At 31.3% G+C, this 20,683-nt stretch overlaps 3 protein-coding genes across 3 annotated transcripts in view; 2 read left to right on the top strand and 1 right to left on the bottom strand.

Moving 5' to 3' along the window:
• Positions 1 to 1,470: 1,470 nt before the first annotated feature.
• On the bottom strand, positions 1,471 to 12,576 carry LOC111043794 (transcription factor E2F7). Its single transcript, XM_022328840.2, has 6 exons — positions 12,419 to 12,576; positions 10,399 to 10,747; positions 9,222 to 9,366; positions 7,547 to 7,645; positions 6,596 to 6,763; positions 1,471 to 5,429 (listed from the first exon to the last, which is right to left on the bottom strand). Exons 1-6 carry the CDS (start codon positions 12,447 to 12,449, stop codon positions 4,902 to 4,904), a joined length of 1,320 nt encoding a protein of 439 aa, XP_022184532.2. The 5' UTR covers positions 12,450 to 12,576; the 3' UTR covers positions 1,471 to 4,901.
• A 2,292-nt stretch (positions 12,577 to 14,868) lies between these two features.
• On the top strand, positions 14,869 to 19,252 carry LOC111043782 (kynurenine formamidase). Its single transcript, XM_022328828.2, has 3 exons — positions 14,869 to 16,351; positions 17,284 to 17,493; positions 18,674 to 19,252. Exons 1-3 carry the CDS (start codon positions 16,024 to 16,026, stop codon positions 19,096 to 19,098), a joined length of 963 nt encoding a protein of 320 aa, XP_022184520.2. The 5' UTR covers positions 14,869 to 16,023; the 3' UTR covers positions 19,099 to 19,252.
• A 410-nt stretch (positions 19,253 to 19,662) lies between these two features.
• The window catches only part of LOC111043785 (ankyrin repeat and BTB/POZ domain-containing protein 2), a 57,959-nt gene continuing 56,938 nt past the window's right edge, over positions 19,663 to 20,683 (top strand). The window contains exon 1 of the mRNA XM_039423391.1: positions 19,663 to 20,060. The gene's annotated coding sequence lies outside the window, so the exon portion shown is untranslated. The remainder of the gene's footprint in view (positions 20,061 to 20,683) is intronic.

Below are 20,683 nucleotides of genomic sequence, written 5' to 3'. Positions count from 1 at the left end.
GATATTATTATCAACTACCAAGTAAAACATTTATATTTTAAAAGTGTTAGTTTGGAGCTTTTCTGTACAACACACATTCGCTAAAAACCAAATAAGATTTAACGCATATATCCAAGCTAAAATTAATAATGATTTAACATTTTTTTCTCAAATAGAAGTTAACAAGAATAAGGCCAGCGCACACGGTCTGACTTTTTTGCAAAAACAGTTGCAAAAGTTGCCTGCGCAACTCTGATAATTAAAGTACCTTTCCAAGTGGAGAAACACAGACGAAGCAACTATTTTTCGATCACTCTCAAACCAGTCGTCAACAACCAAGGGCCCACGATTTCACTTGCATTGCACGAGTTGAAATAGAGAAAATAGATGTAACTGATTTAGTTAGTAGTTTGCCAAGCACTTTGCCATTACACCTGTGTGCGGACTGCAATTTTGTTTCAGTTGCAAATTGGTTTCAGAAGCAACAGGTTTGCACCAGTATTTGCAAAACAGTCACACCATGTGCGCTTAGCCTTATAAGTAACACCTTGTAAGAGCTTTTGTATCATAGGTACTGTTTCTTTGTTTAACATTCAAATTTATTCATTTTAAAATTATCAGCCAGTCATCAAAATATAAAGTATAATAGTAAAACAGAGTAAATTTAAATTACACTGTAACTAGTACTACCTTTTATACTATTCCTTGCACTTTTAAGAGAAACCATGAAAAATTATATAAATAATTCAAGTCACAAGACTTTTTTTAGCAAAACAGAAGATAGATTTTCTTGTTCAACACGCTTTTATTGTGTTCCATCAGATTGCCCACTATAAACATAAATTAATTATTGCAAAAGGTCAAGGAAATTACTCACAAACATTTATTTAAAAATCTGATATAATAAATTTTACTAAATTTACACATGAGATCATACTACACAATACTAAGGCACAATATTGTAATATTGAATAATTATTCCCTTGCTATAAAACTAACAACTAAATTCTTCAGAAAACTACTTCATTATTCATTTTGGAGGGAAAGGTTTCAGTTCAACTAAAATAGTGTTACTAAATGAAATAATATCTCAAAATAAATTATTGCAATGTAACCCTCTTTTTATCGTAGTTCAAAGAGGCAAATTGAATAAAAAATAATAATTCCAGCCTATCCTTAGCTGTTGGCATCCCATGCCAACTAAGCTAAGGTGAATAATAATATACAACCAAGTAGAATAATAACGAGATATGAAAATATATTTTTGAGAAAATGAAAATACTCAAATAACAGAAAAAAATGAAATAATCAATTATTCAGAGGTTATCTGACAATGTTACGGCTACATATCATTTAAAACTGAAGTTAAAAGCAAAACTTTTGTCTGAAAATGTCATCTTTGATTTCTCGGACAGTAGAAACTAATGTGAAATACTCTTATTAACAAAATAAATCTGTGCAAAAACTACCAATGTCAATTTTTTTCAAAAATGAGTTTAATACACTAATACATCACTAATATCGATTATTTTCAGTTCCAGAAGTGCCAATGTCCAATCTCAAAGCAATAAAAAGTTATACAGTTTATACTACCGATGTCATGATTGTCTACCAATCTCAGAGTGCGAAAACTACCAATGAAGACAAATGTTTTTAGATTGTCATTCATACTCCATGCCAGAACTACCAATGTCGACTTCTGCACTTCTAGCACTGGCATTTCCGTATTGAAATGATGTAGTTCGAAAATACAAGGTGATCTTTCAAGCTGATTTGTGAGAAAGTTGACATTTTGACATAGGTAGTTGTTGCACCAAGCCACAGAAATATAACGTTAGTTTTTTTGCATGACTTGTAAAAGAAAAAATGATTATAATCTCAAACTCTATAGACTGATTAATTGCACATTTCAACTTTCAATTAAAACGCTTTTACAGTTTTACATTTGGCACATAGTAGTATAAAATAATAGTAGTAGAAGTATGAATATGATCTAGTTGAAAAAACATACTTTACTAACTATGGTTTAAACAAAACAAATAATTGATAAAAATAAACAGTAATATCCAAATGTACGATAACAAATTCAAATTATTTTTGCCATAATACACTACAATGAACAAATATTTGAGTTTCTAAAACAAATTTGTAACACTATTTCGTTATTTTAACCGATTTATCCTTGAATTCACTACTAAATAATAATATAAACATTTATTCCCAATCCCACACAAACAAATACACACGCACCTGAATAATTATATTATTACTAGTATATATTCTAATCAACGTTAGAATCATGATAATTAATATCCTTGCCTGATTAATAAAATAATATAATAACACATTTATTGAGAAAAAATAGCTTCTTCAGTACATCATGTATAATACCGTAATATAATTAATAAAAATCTCAAATATTTCTGAATATAACAGAAATTTAACCATAGAATATGAAGCAGAATGAAAATAATATCAAAACTAATATCAACTACTATTATTGCAATTAATATGACTTAGATAATTGGAAGCTTCAGTTATACAATCCTCAATTCACCAACGAAGAATTTGTGTCTTCAAAACTTTTACAACATTAGTTATGAATTTAATTTTCATATTTGATATCACACAACTCAACCTTAACAGGGTGTCGCAAATTACATGGAAATGTTACATATTAATTGAAAAATCTTTATAAATTCAAATTAACCCTATTATTGGAGTAAGTTATTCTAGAATAATTATCTATGAATACAACAGGAAGTATAAGTACCGTTTATATATGTGCAACGTTGTGGGAACTATATTTATTATAGTTATTTATAAGTAACGTTATTACTACTTTATATATTATTATAAATTCACAGTTACAATATTCTAATATATGTACTAGTGCTTGACATAATATATGGATAGGTTGAGCATTTTCTGTAGAACATTCAAGTCTAGAAACAGTACTGGAATGATTACGAATTATGACTGGAAAAATTCTAAGAATATGAGAAATTTACTAGTTGATGGCCTAAAATTTCCTATGATCCGTTTGAATCGCAGAAAAATCTCCGTCAAACAGAGATTTGCATTTATCAATATACAATTACAACAATATTATTATGTATTAATAATAATAAATGAATTGCACATTAATTAATCGAATCGCTCATTTAGTGAAAAACTATAAATTTTGAAAATGTATGCGAAATTAGAAGAAAATGGAGATTTGAATTTGGCTTTTCTAACTGTGGTGAAGCACTCACTGTACAGAGGAAACACGAGTCGTGAGGCAGAAACCAGTACTAATCAGAAGGGAGATTTTAATATTAATAACGTACAGAAATTGGCCGATAAATGGGCAAACGTAGAAGTTATGAAAAGACCCAATGATACTATTTAATCCATGTTCAGTTATTGGTCGAAGAATTTCTCAAGTTCCGATGAAAAACCACACTTGGAAATCTACATAACGGAGACTCTAAGATTCGAGTATCATATAGACAAAAATGTCTTTATTTGAAAAAGATAAAATAAAACATAGGAAATACACTCGTATATTAAATGAGAATAAAAAATATAGACCCTAATTTACACTTATTTCAGTATTTTCCACTATGATTGAAAATGAATACCAAGTAACTTATTATTTAAGCCAGTTACACACACATCAATCTTTGGACGATCGATTCTTTTCCGTCCTTATAAATTCTATTAGATTAAACATAACTTGACATACACAAGATGTGCATACATCATGTGTTTGTCAAGTTCCGTTTAATCTGCTAAAATAAGGACGTCCTCATCGTCCAAAAATCGATGTAAGTATAACTTATAGATACATACGGTAATTATTAAAATACTAATTTTCAAGATTGAATATTGTAGATATTGGATAAGAATCATAAATAAATCGATTTATTGAGTCTCAGTACCGGTCTAAAAAAATTTATTACAATTTAAAACAATATGATTTTTGAATATGGTTGATAAAACAATATGGTTGATAAGGATGTGAATGGTACACGAGAAAATAATACGAAAATGGTCTGCATGTTCTTTAATGCATTTGCGCAGACCAAAGTTACCAAAACTCTTTCCACTTATTTTAATCATCGAAAAAAGTAATAAATTTGATGCATTTACAGATTGATTTAAGATTTGATACTTATGATTCTTGTTATTAGAATAAATTTGTAATTAAATAGAAAGGCAGATATAGATTCGACATGTCATAACACAAGCAGGATTCAAGTATTTTGCATCATATCCAATATTAATAGAAACTTTCTGTTCAGTAGTTGCAGTTTATTTAATTTAATGAAAAAAAAAATTCAAACATAGTAGTGAAAAAACAGCCTTGGGTATCAACATGGCTCAATTATATTTCTCACAAAAATAATTTCAAAGATAATCATTCATTTCATCTTGGTCTAATTTTCACTCGCTTCTGTTTAGTAATGGAGGTCTACCCTTAAACCAGCCTTCGCATAACCTGGTTCAATTTAATTTCTCAAATGATATTTTCATTAATAATTATTATCAATTCATAATTTATCTTGTCGATTCAACAATGTTATCTTAGTCTAATTTCTTCATAATGGTTAATTTCTCGATACAATTTTCTTTGAGATATATTTTCTAATAATCTTCTACAGTAGATATAATTTTCTATAAACTTTATAAATTTAACAACATGAACCTTACAAAATAGATAAACTTTGTATAGTTCAAAAATTCATGACTAATGATTTAAATTCGTAGAAACGTGTGAGGGCATAATATGAGAGACGAATAATGCTTAACGGTATCTTTTCTATGTGATTATACCAACTAATATCATCAATGATAATACCGTAATATCATCAATGATAATACAGTAATGCCATCAAATGATAATATCAACTAATTTGTCTAATAGGATGCTGACTTCATTGTATTTTAATTAGATGTACAGAAGAGCCCATCTTGACGGCTCTATAGCATGCGCCAGGCTCTATGCTAGGGGGTGCCACCTTGTTAGGTTGGCAGTAGAGATCGAAAGGTTTGAGTATAACGTTGCTGGAGGGAATCTTACGTAGTTCCGGCTTGAATACTAGTCGCTTCTTGGCGGCCGGTTGTTTTTGGTCGATTTGAGGCTCGATGTAGCTGGTGTCGAGTTGGGTCTCGGTCTCGCTTTCGATGGTGTTGCTCGAATGGTTGGCGATGGTTTGACAGTTGTCGTTGACACAGCCGAGGTTGAGCGATACCTTCTGGAGGCGTGGCCCTGAGTAGGCGAAGACCGGCCGTTTGAGGACGCGCGCCGCCGGCCGACTGCTGGACGGAAACACGCGACGGATCAGGTGCAGCGACTGCAGGATGTTGGCGATGTCGTACAGACGTCGTTGACGGGTTTTGATCAGCTCCGTTTCGGACACGAGCAGCGAGACGGCTGCGTTTAGGCTTACCAGGCTGTTTTGCTGCAACCGAATAGAAAAACAAAATTGTCAGACAAAGTGCCGTTTGCTTAGGGCCAGTTTAAACGAAATTTTAAACTGGACTAAATACATATCAAGTCTCGTTCTTTATAATTGGTTCATTTGGAGATCAAGCCACCAGGTGTTTGAATTCAATTTAAGCTTTGATTTCTTTAATATTTTTTCAAACTGGATTAAATCAATATAAAGTCTAGTCTGTTATAATGCGGTTTAAGTAACAAACCTTTATAACTAAAATTACTAATTAAATTTTTTTTAAACATGTTTTAGAGAAGAATATTATGATCACCCCGACACATATTATTAGCAATGTTGTATGTATAATATAACAATTATGTATATGTTTTGTCAATAAACTCCTCTGGTTGCAATTCATTGGCAATCAGAGAAATTATTATTATTTTCAGTTCAAGCCACCAGCTGATTTAATCCAGTTCAAGCTTTTACTGTGCAAACGGCCCTAAGCAAAAAAAATTCAATCTACATACAATATTCACTCTTCCTTTTAGGACTACTAATTATAATCTATAATATAATAAAGGAAAGAATTGGCTTATACACGTGCGGGACAGGAAATTCACGAATGACGCAACATGAAGTCTGAACTGCACAACTGATCAATTTGAAGTTTTGTATATAGATTCTTAATTTAACGAGGATGGTTATGGGCCTATTTTCAGATTATTTTAAGACATATAAGATTCAAATCTCTATTAAAATATTTTAGTTGTCAAGTTTTCAATTGGACCCTTGCGGAGCAGGTGATACCTGCTAATACACAATAAAAAATTCTCAAGTACACTTTATTTTATAGCAACACTACTAGTTTCAACTCTTCAAGAGCCATTTTTAAGTGTAAAATATTATAATACAACATACACTCACACAAGAAAAAGAAACATGCATAAAGGAAGAAAGCATGTTTTATGCAAATCATAATGACTTGTAAACCCGTCTACTAATGTAGTAGCTATTCTATGCAGATACAGTACTTTTATCCAGTATGGATAAATATAATAATAACTTCACTTAAGGTCAACTAATAACCTAATCATTGATACCTTGTGAGATGATAATAGATGCATCATGAATTGATGATACGATTCAAATAATTATTGATCAACTCAATTAGTGACACTTTTAATTACCTGATGAGATGCAAGTAGAAGCATAATGAATTTCTGGCACAAAACACCCAACCGCCTATTGTCCAACAAGCATTTTGTGTCCCTTGTGATTGACGAAATTAGCTTCTCCTCAAACAGATCCCTGTAAACTCCTCTGTTCAAGCTTTCGCCTTCCTGTGCTTTCCTCATCTACAATATTAAAATTCATAATTCGAATTAATTACAGAAAATTGGAATACATTAATAGATAGATACTGCATTAAAAACATAATATTTTAAATTAAGTTATAGTTATGGATTATTTATTGAATCAATCTAGATTTGCTTTAGTTAGGAGGTCTATAGTCCACGTTATAATAGCAGTAGAGAAAGTGAGAACAGCGTTGCCGATTCTCTGCCTTGCCACTGCCTTCTTCTATAGAATATAGCTGATACCGGTATATCTGATGAAATATTAACTGTTCTTTCTTGTTAAAAATGATCAATAATTATATTTTATTCGTCAAGAAAGTATATTATCTGATGATAAATTTTCATAATCTATGTCAAATAGTTTATTAATTAATATTTCTACATTGCTGAAAACCGATCTGGCAACGTTACAGAGGTTGAAAAGGATAGTGCTATCTGCTTTGTCGAATGATAAACAAGGATAGCAATACCAATGTTAATCAAATACTGCAATTATATCGTGGATCTCACTATAGCAAGTATATTTAGTTAATTTTCATAAAGTCATAATATTGTGTATTACTGAGGTTTATGTGAAGATTATGAAAATATAACATTCCCAAGTAAATAATTGAGAAAAGTTACGAATTACAGTTGCCTTTTACAATTAATTAAATGAGACTATTCAGATAAGTATGAAGTTCAAGCTTTAAGATTTATTATTATAATTATTTATATCAAACCAAATTTTCAGCCACAAATAATATGTTTAATGAAACTAGTAATCAAGAGGATACTTACAATAGTATCCAACCCAATAACTCGAGCATATTGAGAGAAGAGGCCCATTGCTTGTGCTAGATTTTGATTTCCATACCACTTGTATGTATCTTTGCTAACCTGCACGGAAATGAGAAATACAATTTGACAATTCAACATAAAAAATGTGTTGAGTTATTGAGTAGATTAGAAGTTTAATGGTTGTTCAAATAGGATGTCTTGACTGTAAGTATTCATTCTTTTTCTTAAAAAAATCTGGTGTGGCGCACTCACACAACGTTCCTTGCCGTTATGAAAATAGATTACCTGACACTAGTGTTCACGCGCATCTCAAGTCTATTATTAAAATATCTGAGCCAGCTGGTGACAGGACAATAACGCTGTAGACACACGATGTCTGCTATCTCTTCATAGTGAATGATTTAATAGAATCAACAGTTGCCAACAGTTTCCAATTGATAATCACATCTTCTCGAATTTCAAGCTTATTTTCAATTTTAGGTGAAAATGTTACTGGACATTAATTGTAGAGATTTCCATGCTCAATCTTTTCCACTTAATTTTTTTTGTTTAAATTGTATCTGAAGCCTGATATTTGGTAATCTAAAATCAAACTTTGCATAGATGGGGCGGAGCTCCTGAAATTTTTAGATATGAGATTTGTGGCAGTTGATAGAGCTTATCATTAACTATTTTAGGTATAAATTTGATCAAAATCGTTGGAGCCGTTTTGGAGAAAAACGCAAAAAACCCTGTTTTGACAACATTTTCGCCATTTTAGCCGCCATTGCATTTGATCGAAATTGTTCGTGTCGGATCCTTATAGCGTAAGGACCTTAAGTTCCAAATTTCAAGTCATTCCGTTAATTGGGAGATGAGATATCGTGTACACAGACACACATACACTCACACACACACACACCAATACCCAAAAACCACTTTTTTGGACACAGGGTACCTTGAAACGTATAGAAATTTGGAAATTGGGGTACCTTAATTTTTTCCGAAAAGCAATACTTTCCTCACCAATAGTAATAGGGCAAGGAAAGTAAAAATGGAAAAACAATGGAATTGCCATTATTCCCAAGTGAAATCAATAACAATCAAGTTATGTAAAATGAGGAGCTTGATAATACACTTTTCAAGTTTGGAAACTTTATTCATAATATTTATGATCATGAAGACTACAAAAGCTTTCAAAATTTCATTTCAACAAACAAACTAACTAGAGTACGGCAGTACCGTAATACCAATGTTATGTTGATTTTCTTGGAAACATACAACATACAAAATAAACACATAATTCAAGTGTATTACAAGTGAGGACAAACAAAGATAGTGAGTGATAAGATCACATAATTAGTCAGTATCATCTTTCGATTACAATAAATAACAGACCAAAGTACAATGGAATGGTGGAGCCTTATTCTTCCAACTTTTACAAAATCGAAAATAACAGAACCATTAAAGGGAAGAAGAGAAACGCCGATGAATACCAGAAACTGACCTAAAACGACTCCTAGCAGAGTTTATTCGTTAGAATTGGAAGTACTGTAATGTAATTTTTATTCGGCCAAAAAATCAACTACAGTAATAAGATATTGTACAACTTGACATTATTTAAGATAAAAAGCCTTTAAATTAAAAGAAAAACAATTTGATTAAAGTACAGTATTTGACAAGCGAATTTTCTCACCTTCTCAGCCATTGCAAGACTCTCGACAATGTTTATGATATCATAAACACGCCTTTTTTCCACGCCCAACTCTTTTGCTAAATGATTCAACGATATTTGCAAGAAATGGCCTTTCTTCATGTCTAATGGAAACATTTTCAAAAACCTGTAACAGGAAAGTTATTATTGATTTCCACCGACAATATAAAAATATATTATTATTACAATAAAATATAATTCTAATTACAATATAAACTTGTTAACCAACATGAGACTATTCATCTCTCATTAGTATCTCTACCGTAAAACAAGCACAAGTCAAAGGCTTATCTAAGCACCATAATCAACAAAAATCACTCAAGAGAATTTAAAATGAATAACAATTACTATAATGTTATTATAAATATCATTTTCAATTCGTCATGTTTCTTTAGTTGATTAGTACCACTTATTTAAATACATACAATGATTTTATGGTAGGAGTATAAATTACATATTACCAATTGAGAAACTGAAGTTTCTTAAAACATCACAAAATGTATGAGAGTATGAAATTTAAAGGCAACTGAGTGAGAAGAGTGACTAGACTTTTTCATCTTACTTTTTCAAGCGTCTAAAGGAGCGGAGAAGCAATAGTATAGTTTCAATATTAATATTAAAATGAATTATAATATCCTTGAAAGTAAATTTTTACTGTCCGAACTACTTTTGAAATCGGCTTTAACATTAGGATTTTTCGATTTCTTCAAATAACTACCTAATCAATTAAAGAATACTATCATGATAATATCCATACGAGAAATGCTGCAATTTATGGTTTGTACAGATTGGATTGGGTGCACTTAGGATGCATAATATGTGCAAATGCACGCTTGCTTTATCAGATGAGAAACAAAATGTGGAAAGAGCAACAGGAACACTCACCTAAAAGCGTGCACTTGCTGGTTGCGTTCAGTGTGACAAGTCACAACGTGTTTCAATGGCAATTATTATCAAATGTTGTTTTTCCGCTCATGCATGATTCGACGTGCATTTGCACATAAACGCATTCAATGTGATCACATCCTAATCCTTAGTTTATGTATGAATTGTATAATTGAATCAATCAATTTAAATTGTATACGGTTTGTGCTTGTATTTAAATGAATTGAATATAATCGTGATATTAATATTATAGAAAATTAACCAAGATACTTACTTGACGCACAAAAACCCGAGTGACTTATTTTTCCTTACATAACCAGGACCGTAACCTTTGTTGTCTTCGGATGAAGGCGAATCGGGTCGGATCTTTGGCAATTCGTCCACAAATTTCACCGATTCTGATTGGTTCTCGGCAAATTCCAACGATTCTGATTGACTATCGGTAAATTTCAACGATTCTGATTGGCTCTCGGAGAATTTCAATGATTGTGATTGGCTTTCGATAAAGCTGCTTTGATTCGTGGCAACTTTGATGAGAAGTTTGAAATTGGCCATTGGTGAAACCGGAGAGTCGCCATTGCTTAGATCTCGAAGAGCCTGTCTTTTTGGCGTGATTTTACCGGCTGAAAAAAAACAAGTTTGAATAAATTAGGTTCGACACTATGTTGGAAGATATAAATTATAAATAATAGCATTAGATAAAGACTATCAAGAAGTAGGAGACCTATCATTCTACAAGGAAATAACGAGTAATACAAATTGATAGAAATAAAATATAACTCGATTACCTAATGAATTGAATACTGTAACAAAGTTAATTGGTATCCGGAAAAGAGAACATAAGTGTAACGTTATTCAAATGTATAACGTATTGTAAAATGTTGAATGAAGTATGCAATATTAAAAAGCCTCAGATTCGGATCACTCTGACTCAAAGTTTGCTCCAAAAACAATTATGCAAAAATAATGACTGCTAACTTATTACCTGTCATTGCGTATACAACAATCAATGTTTGGAAGGTATTATTTAATTTGCTAATAAAGTACAGTCCCCAATTTAACAGATAAGCATCAACCGTAATATTTTCAAAATTAATAATTCTTTGGATATAAAGTTTATTTTTAAACATTTCTATATAATTCAAGTAAATTATGATTCTGCAATATTTATAAAACCTCGAAATTTGGAAATTAGTTTACACTTGAGAATAAAAATGTATATTTCCCGCCAAACAAGAAAAAAAATCAATTTAGCCTAGAAGTAGCCTAATATTTTATAAACAGTATATTTTTTGAACTGATAATTTACATAAGGTAGGTTACTACTTGAAAATACTGTACTAATGAGACAATAAGAGCATGGAACAAGAAATACAAAAAATAGGTAGTATAATGCCTGATGGGCGTGTTTCCCGCCCTTTGTATTTGGATCGGGAAATCTTAGCTTAAATTCAAAAATGAATAAAAAGTTACAAAATTAATGTAAGAAGAGTAAGCCTTTTGCAAGTCACGCTTCCGAAGTCTGGAATTTAAGGTTTAAGATTGCTTGAATGCAAAATCTCAAGCGCAAATCTCATTTTTTTTAACTTCACAATAAATTGGTTTCAAAAAAGTAAATTTTATTTATTTTTTTTCTTATCAAATGTAAATCTGAATTTAAAATTGAATCGTAGAAAAATTAAAGGAAATGAGCAACAAGACTAGAATAATATTTTTGGAAAGAGAAAGTTAGTTTCAGGAATTAAAGCGGTTGAAAAAGGGATTACAATAAATATAATCTGTGATAACCAGTTAATTCATGGCAGTAATATTTCATTGACTAGTTATTGATTAATTGATAGATATTTTAATAATTTATAAAGTGTTACCTGCAACATTAATTAGAGCTAACATTCAATTTTTACCTCTCCGGTACAATGTCTATAAAATGAGCATATATATTATAACTGTTTTATTATTATATCAATCGGATTATTCATATCAATACAATGTAATTCATCAGTAAATAAATAAGCTGAATTATTATTAATACTTTCCAAGATGTCTCAGCCTCAACATAAAAGTCAACTATTTAACAGAGTTTTAAAAAACTAATTGGGTTACTTGACCACACGAATAAAACTCTAAAAAAGTACATGAATTAATACTTTTAAGCTAGATATAGCAGAAAATTTTATAAAAATAAATTTAGAAACAAATTATGACTGTTTACTTCATCAAAATAACCTAAAAGTTGAAATTGGTGGGAAACATCAAATAAGAATGCCACACATTGAACTTTGCTAGAAACTTACCATCTGAATAGAATTTATTTTCTGATTCCATATTTATTCCGATAAACTTATGAAAACTAGAAATATTTAAACTAATTTATTAAAAGCACATTATCTATCACTCCAACGCGGGAACTTGAATACGACGACAGTCTGGAAAAGTCACGCTTCCATAGCCATTAGCCAGAAGCCAGCCGATGGCGCGTCATCAACCTGCATTGCCAACCAAACAAATTTATAGTAATTTCCTCTCCAATTTAATTTTCTACGTAATTCATCTCTGAAATAGTGTTTATTTCATCTATAAGAAACTATAAAGCATATTTTAAGAGTATTATTCATAAATGTATGATATTTCAAGTTCCTTTAATGACTGATTTTATTAAACTCTTGATACGTTTTTTGCGGCTAGAGTTACAGAAAACCCGCCAAATTTAACAAACTTTCAAAACTGCACGCTTCTTTGGTGTTTGGTAAATAATGAAATCTTACTTTTTGGAGAATCGCAATATTTAACCATATTGTCTATTTTTAGTGATTTTAAGAAGCATTTAAGAAGTAACAGTTTTTTATTCATCACAAATCAGTGGCATTAATGATTGTTACATTTGAAATTATATTGGTACAATGTTGATGAAGTTTGAGTGTACTGGTAAAATATAAGAGATAATAATGATGTATAAAAATATAAAATATTTAGTAAGTAATGAAAAGATTAGATAATGTGAGTAAGATATTGATTGATCGATTCTTGAAATGAAAATGTAATAAGGTATAAGGGGTGAATGTCAATGACAGAGAATAAAATTATCCATGATTTGAATTGTAATAAGACAGAAAAGTGGAGGATATGTGAGTAATAATTCTTGAAAAAACAAAGTACTTGTAAAATCATCGGGCACACATAATAAAACTGACTTGAAGAAGTTTCTTGCTTATAGAGATGAAAACGTTTCATTAATTTGTACCACGGCTAAAAAGTTTTGGCAAAATAATTTCTACTTTCTCCACAATCATAAACATTACTATTGTAAAGATGTATTATTAGTAGCCTACTACTAATTATGAATTATAACTACTGATATGGAAAAATGAGTAGAAAATAAAACGTAATGTTATAATGAAAAAATATATAGGTTGACTTACCACTCCAACAATCATTTTATTTATAATATTATACATACAGGCCTATTATACTGAACCAATGTAGAGTACTTATATAATAATAATTATTGGGTTTTGGTTATAATATACACACTCTATTGTTTAATGTAAGCATAATTTATATACATTTTCAGCGAAGGATAGACACTTTTCATACTTTTTCAGTCCTGGCTGAAGTAAAACATAATGCCCATTATTACTGGCTTAAATTCAGGCAAGGTCGTATGAAACCTTCCCGTAAAGGACTCATCACCAATAATTAGAAATCCATACATAATTTTCATTATTTCTTGGATAAAACTTCAATAATTCAATTGGCATAGATTACATACATTATATACTAGCCGTCAGGCTCGCTTCGCTCGCCATATCCGCCCCCTGGACCCCTGACTGGATCGTCCAAAAATGAGATCAGCGGGCTCGCTTCGCTCGCTTTCATTTTTCATTTGAGCATGCTTTATTCCATCAGAAAGTTATTACACCCTAGCTGAGCTTCTGTACTAAATTTGAACATTTTCTGTTCATTTGTTCTCGATAAAGCTGAGAAAAAGCTGAAAAACGCTGGAAAACGCAGATTTTGGGCGTATCTTTGGAAATTTCTCCAAATCCGTTCTTAGTGCGCCTCTAAAGGGCCAACTAAACATACCTACCACATTTGAACGTTTTTGGTCCGGTAGATTTTTAGTTCTGTGAGTGAGTGAGTGAGTCAGTCAGGCAGTCAGTGAGTGAGTGCCATTTTGCTTTTATTTACGGTATATAATAATATAAACTGTATTACGCCAGTACATATTTTTCAGTTACTGTAGTTTAGTTTGAGAAAATAAATAAAACTGAGGTGCATGATATTTTCCATTACTGATATGAGTTGTTACATGATCTTCAGCAAAACTAATTTTACAGCGAATGAATTTAAATGCAGCGTACTTTCCGTACACGAAAAGCGATAAATTGGATAATTGGCATACGTGTGCGGCAGTACAGGACATGAGTAGTTTGTAAGTTATGATAGACGACAACTCGACTTATTCAAGTAGGCCGGCAATTCAGTTAGATCCACTTCAAACTGAAGCTGTCAGCATAAACAACCTCAACACTTTCCATTCAATCAATTATGACAGTTCAAAGTGAATCTTATAGTCGAGAGAGAGAGAGAGAGAGAGAGAGAGAGAGAGAGTGAGAGAGGGTGAGGGAGGAGAGAGAGAGAAAGAGAGAGTGAGAGGTGGAAGCAGTGTAAGGATGAGGATGACGATACATGAGGAAGTAGTGGACAAACCAATTACACCCTTCATAGATTAAGCTGGATCGTTCCTTCAAAGACATCAACATCTAATCGGCTGTAGTTGAAGTGTATACACTGCACGCCACTAGCCCCATTGTTTTTATTCCGCTGCACTCTGCATCTGTATACAGGTCTCGGAAATTTTACTGTCAAATGCATTACCTATCAGTTTTATTGATTCTTGACTACAATAGAAACATATTTACGGCATAAATTGGATATTGAACATAGCATTTTGTCAATAATTTATTGTGATTCATATTTTCAAATGAAATATTTTAACTTTACCAAAACAATTTTTTATTTCAAGTGTTTCAAGTTGATATCGAGTGGAAGTTTTTATAGCTATTCAAAAAGTGTCCAATGCAGTGAAACGTGGCTACTTTCATGGGTGTTTTAAGTTGATACGTTAGGCTACAGGTGAAACTTATGTGACATACCGTATCATTGGTGAAGTAAGGTGTTTCAAGTTGGTGTTAATTTTCAGTTGATTCAGTTACCTACCTACTGCATAATGTATCCAATGGTGACTATTGAGTTTAATACCGTACTTCTAGAGTAGAGTAACTATGATTGTCAATTAATTGAGCATCAAATAATCAATGGATTCCATAGTAATAATAAAATATTCAATTCAAGTACGCTTCTGTTGGAGAACAATATTTTAGTTCAATTAGTGAATTCTTCTAAACTACAAACTCACAATAATTAAAAGTGATGGTTGTCTATATTCAGTAGCTGAGCAAAAATCGACTCCATTTCAACTTTTAACAAACTGAATTTGAAAGTGATTAACGGTAATCAGTGTAAGTGCCCTTTTCGTTTACAATTTAACAATTTGAAAAATACAACTGCTTTTAAAAGACAATCTAGGTACACCTAGAAGAATGTTGATAGAATAAAGTGGAAGTTCCATATGAAAAAAAATCATCCATTTCATTTAGTAACCAAAGTCAATGGAATACAAAGTTCAAACTCTGGATTACACTTTTAAAATATCAAATAAAAGAGCTACAACAAGTTCTTGACACTAATAACTTGTAAATAATCATTGTTATTTCCAAACAGTGTTCCATAGAAATTTTATGTCACATTCATTCAGATAAAAAGTGGTTCGTTTCGGGATCTCGATTCCATCTTCGGCACAGCAGAACTCCATTGAAAACTAATATCCTAGCACAACATGGTAGCATCTCCAACATTTCAATCAGCAATGATTCCACATTGTTTATTTTACGCTGTTCTGATTGAAGCAGCATTTTCTTTCCCGAGAAAAATTGACATCGGACATGCTTTCAATGAAAACACAATATTTTGGGTCGGGAAGTCGCCGTTCACGGTTACAAATAAGAATTCATCAGCAGGATCTTCTATGCCTCAAACACCGTTCTACGCGTCCAATGATTTTTCCATTTCGGAGCACGCTGGAACCCACTTGGACTCCCCTTTTCATTTCAACAAGATGGGGTGGAATGTGGCTGATATTCCGTTGCAAAATCTGTTGGTCGAAGGTAAATAAGAATAATTTTTATAGTTTTCTCACTGTAAATTTAGGCTTAAGGAGGAAATAATTTTACCCTACATCTTGTATACAGAGTGGCACAGTAAGACGGAAGTTCAAGTTAGAACATAGACAGAATAAACCCTTTTTTACAGTTAAGCTGCAGTTAAGCATATTACCCTTAAAGAGTTTTGCTAAATATTTTATAGTTATAATTATGAACGCATTGCCATTTAGTAATTAGTTTTCTACTATTTTTATGACTCTACAATCAACTCTCCATTTTACAAGGTTTTTTATTTGTGTGGTTTGACTGTACCAACCGACAATGAGTGAGGAAGTGAGTGTACATCTGTGTACTCATTTTATCTTAAATATAATAATTGAAAGATTTGGCTTATACAAGTAAGGGATAGGAAATACACGAATGACGCATCATAACATCTGAACTACTGGACTGATAAACTTGAAATTTTGCATATAGATTCTTGATTTACCGAGGATGGTTATATGCCTATTTTAAAGTGTTCAAGATTTCAGTAGGTCAAGATCTCAGTTTGACAAATTTTAAATTAGACCCTTGCGGAGTACGGGTTACCGGTACCTGCTAGTCATGAATATTAATGAATTGAGGTAGAATGATACCGTACCCATATGAATCTGACATTTCGTTTGCGTGATGGGGTACCTAATTAATTACCGAATAGTAGAGTTGACAATATTGTGATGTATTATTGAAAAATATTTTCAAAAATATGTGTGTGTTACATGAAATTGATTTAATCTTACTGATAGAATAGAACTAATGGACTAAGCGATGCGTTCAATGATAACATGACAACCCCCTCCCCAACCCAACCCAAAACCCCATTTTTGGCAATAAACACTATAATTTTAACCGTCTTCTTCAACTATTAATCAAAGTCTTGTTTTTCTCTCCAGGAATTCTAGTTGATGTGAGATCAGAAGTGCAGGACAATGCAGAGTTCACTTTGCAAAGTTATCATTTGGAAGAGTGGGAACAGATGCATGGAAATATAACCACTACAACTGTCATACTCATCAACTTTGGATGGGCATCCAAATGGACAAACAAGACTTTGTACTTTGGCTATTCAAGATACCAATGCCATTTCCCGAAAATATCTAAAGGTAATATCTTCTGTATGCATATATTGAATTTGAAAAAATGTTCAAAACTTTGAATAAAATAATTATAATATCCACATGCAACATGCTATATATGGAATAAAGAATATCCATGAAAATAATAATGGGTTTTCAATACAGTGATAAAATTATACTATATCATCCCAAAAGATGGAGAGCCTTTGAACAATATTAATAATTCACAAACTATATTATAGAAATTCCAGGAAGGGTAGAATCAAAATCATGGAATAAAAATTTCCAAGTAGGTAGTAAAATATTATATTCTGGCCAAATGTCTGTTGAATTTTAATGGTGATTGAATGACAGTTAAATGCCACGAGAACCAGAAGATGTCTTTAATATTAGCATTTAATCTCAGAAAAAATAAACATAATTTTGTGCAACGGGCTTTTGTGATGTGAAAAATGAATATGATTTCAAAAACATGAACCCATATATTGCATTCCTTGTCCTTGACCATGATCATTGCTATTGCAAAAAAAAACACGGAGAAATATCTTCTCTTCAAGAAAATGACTGATAAGTGATTATCGATTATTGTTGCGTGTCCCAATTTTTCTAAAAATGAAATAACATTTTAAAGATACCATATCAGCTCATTTTATATTCGTACATAAATTCTGAAACTTCTTCAAACAGCAAGACAGCAACTATAGAAGAAATATAAACAATCAAACAAACAGTAAAGTAGGACGGAAATATAATTATTTTACAACTATTATGAATGTTACTTGATCATCCCCCAATAAATAAAAATTATTTCAAGACTTTTTACTACTTCAAGCTATTATTTCGATCAATATAGGCTACCGCATTCGTATATCAGTTCATAATAAAAGCTTGGATTCTATTTATAATGGAAACAAATATTCTTATCAATAGATATTAATAAGGATAGGTATTTACGATTTAATAAAATACTCTTCAATAATAATTATGATTTTGAATATTATATTCTTTTAATCTTTCCAATCACCTCCATCATTCTAAATCATTGAACAAATATTATGAAAGGACATTCTCTATGCGTGCAGACTTTACTTTTGCAGAGTTTTCAATTCCGTTGTTATTACTCATCTCATGTTTTGGAAAAATCTAGTGACGATATACCAATGATAATAAATATTAATAATAGAGCTGCTTTTTAATCATTTTACAGAAGCAGCAGAATGGATAGCAAATAATGAGAACATTGTTGGAGTTGGTGTGGATACAGCTTCAGTCGATTACGGACCAAATGATGATTACAAAGTTCACAAAGTTCTATCACGAGCAAATATCTTTAATTTGGAAAATGTCAACCTGAACAATGTTGACCTGCCAGCCCGCGGATTCAGTTTGATCATAATGCCAATGAAACTTTCAGAAGGAGTAGCAGCACCTTGTCGCATTATAGCAATAATTAAAGAAGAAAATGTACAAAACATTACAATAAGTACAGTTGACATGGAAGAAACAGTTAATGTTACAAAAATAATAAATAATGCTCCATGTCACTTGAAAATAGATTTCAACTGTTTAATAATGTGGTGTTTAATTACTTTCAGCCGAATAATTGGTTACAACTTATTACAATATGACTGAATACAAAGTAAATTACAATGGTTGTTCACAATAATGGAAATAATTTTATTTTTTCTAATGGCTCGAGTAATTTTTCTTCCTTTACTACTCTTCCCTGGTGTTTCGATGTAGCCTACTGAACCGTTATAATATTCATGAGGTGAAAAGGTTTAAATTATTTTTCAAGTGTTTTATTCAATTATTATTCAGTATTTATTTGTAAGTGTTTAATTGTTCAATTATCCTTTATTTTAAATAATAGAATTGTTTATAAATTATGCAAAGGTAGCCTTTTTCACTCAAGTGAATTTTTTTCAATTTTGAATACTCTACTCAGCTTTAATTTGAGACTTTTGTAAAGGACAATATGCTTTTACTTATATTGTATTAGATAAACCTCAATAGAGGACTTTGAGAATTACCTCTGAGTGGTAGAATAAAAAAATGTGACATCATACCGCATAGGTATGTTATATCTGCTACTGCTATATAGATATATTTTTTTAAGAAAGTAGCTTTGGATAAATTACATCAATATTATTATGGCTACTTTTTGTGTGATATAATATTATTGGATTGTCATGTACATGTAGGATACAACTTAGCCTACATATGGGTAAATAATGGATTGTAACTGGGTTGACGTCAAAATACCTCACGTAGCCGCTTTTTTAAAATCTTGTCCGCTAGCTAGCGCTACCAAGCGTCAGATATGCGAACTGTACTCCAAAACATTCAAAATAAAACAAAACTTGCTTTTTGAGCAGGATGGTTAGCCACAAAGTTTTTAACTTTTCTATGTTTGTGTATTTTTAGTGCTTAAGTTGCATTAGTTTGGTTTCAAAAGTTGAAGAATTCTTTTAGAAAATATCTAATACAATGTGTTTGTCTGTGGGTCGATAAAGTGTGTTAATTGTTAGTTGAAGAAGTTGTTAACAAAGTTTTGAAAGCAATGGAATTAATGTCTGACACTCATTTTCAAGGTAAGTTATTTGGTTATAAACTTTAATTAGTTTTAATACAAGTTGAGACTTGTCTCAAGTCTTAGAATATTGAACTATATTGTAAGCCGATAGTTTTTATGCAATCTAAAAGTTCTCTAAAAGACAATCCATGGGTCCTTGAAGTACGTATCGATGTCTCAAAGTTCAGTGTGTGAGAGAGACAGAGATTGGGTGCTTTCAAGTTATAAAATTTACAAACATAAAAGTCTGCGTAATTTCATTACCATTTTTATAAAAAAATAATGATTTTAATTAGTTTTTTGAAATGCTCGTCACGTTTTTTACCAGAATAAGGTTATGAAACATGTAGGTAGATCTCCCAATATTTATAAACAGCTTGAGCTCTTGGAATGTGCACCTCTAGGCTATGAGCAGACGGCAAACTTCTTGGAATCCACCTGCTCATTCCATGGAATAAACCTATGTTGTTAACCTCTTCAGGTCTTTGACTTTCTAAAGATAAAACTATTGTTGTTTTTATTTTTTAAGATTTACTCAATATAGGCCTACACAAATTAAATGTTGTTATAATAGTTCAGTTCTCAAAATTAACTTAGCCGGTTCTAATATAGAATATATTTCTTTTGGAGAATTTAAAAAAT

This window comes from Nilaparvata lugens, chromosome 3 (assembly GCF_014356525.2).
Source record: "Nilaparvata lugens isolate BPH chromosome 3, ASM1435652v1, whole genome shotgun sequence".
NCBI lineage: Eukaryota > Metazoa > Arthropoda > Insecta > Hemiptera > Delphacidae > Nilaparvata > Nilaparvata lugens.
The sequence above is the reverse complement of the archived record's forward strand: the minus strand, read 5'-3'. Positions and strand labels throughout refer to the sequence as shown.

Excerpts from the sequence above, each read along its gene's own strand:
- LOC111043794 (XM_022328840.2), bottom strand. The coding sequence starts at position 12,449 with ATGGAATCAGAAAATAAATTCTATTCAGATG. Across the intron at positions 7,646-9,221 it reads GTCTTGCAATGGCTGAGAAG|GTTAGCAAAGATACATACAA; the intron begins GTGAGAAAATTC and ends ATTTCCGTGCAG. Across the intron at positions 6,764-7,546 it reads TTATTGGGTTGGATACTATT|ATGAGGAAAGCACAGGAAGG; the intron begins GTAAGTATCCTC and ends TTAATATTGTAG.
- LOC111043782 (XM_022328828.2), top strand. The coding sequence starts at position 16,024 with ATGGTAGCATCTCCAACATTTCAATCAGCAATGATTCCACATTGTTTA. Across the intron at positions 16,352-17,283 it reads GCAAAATCTGTTGGTCGAAG|GAATTCTAGTTGATGTGAGA; the intron begins GTAAATAAGAAT and ends TTTTCTCTCCAG. Across the intron at positions 17,494-18,673 it reads TTTCCCGAAAATATCTAAAG|AAGCAGCAGAATGGATAGCA; the intron begins GTAATATCTTCT and ends ATCATTTTACAG.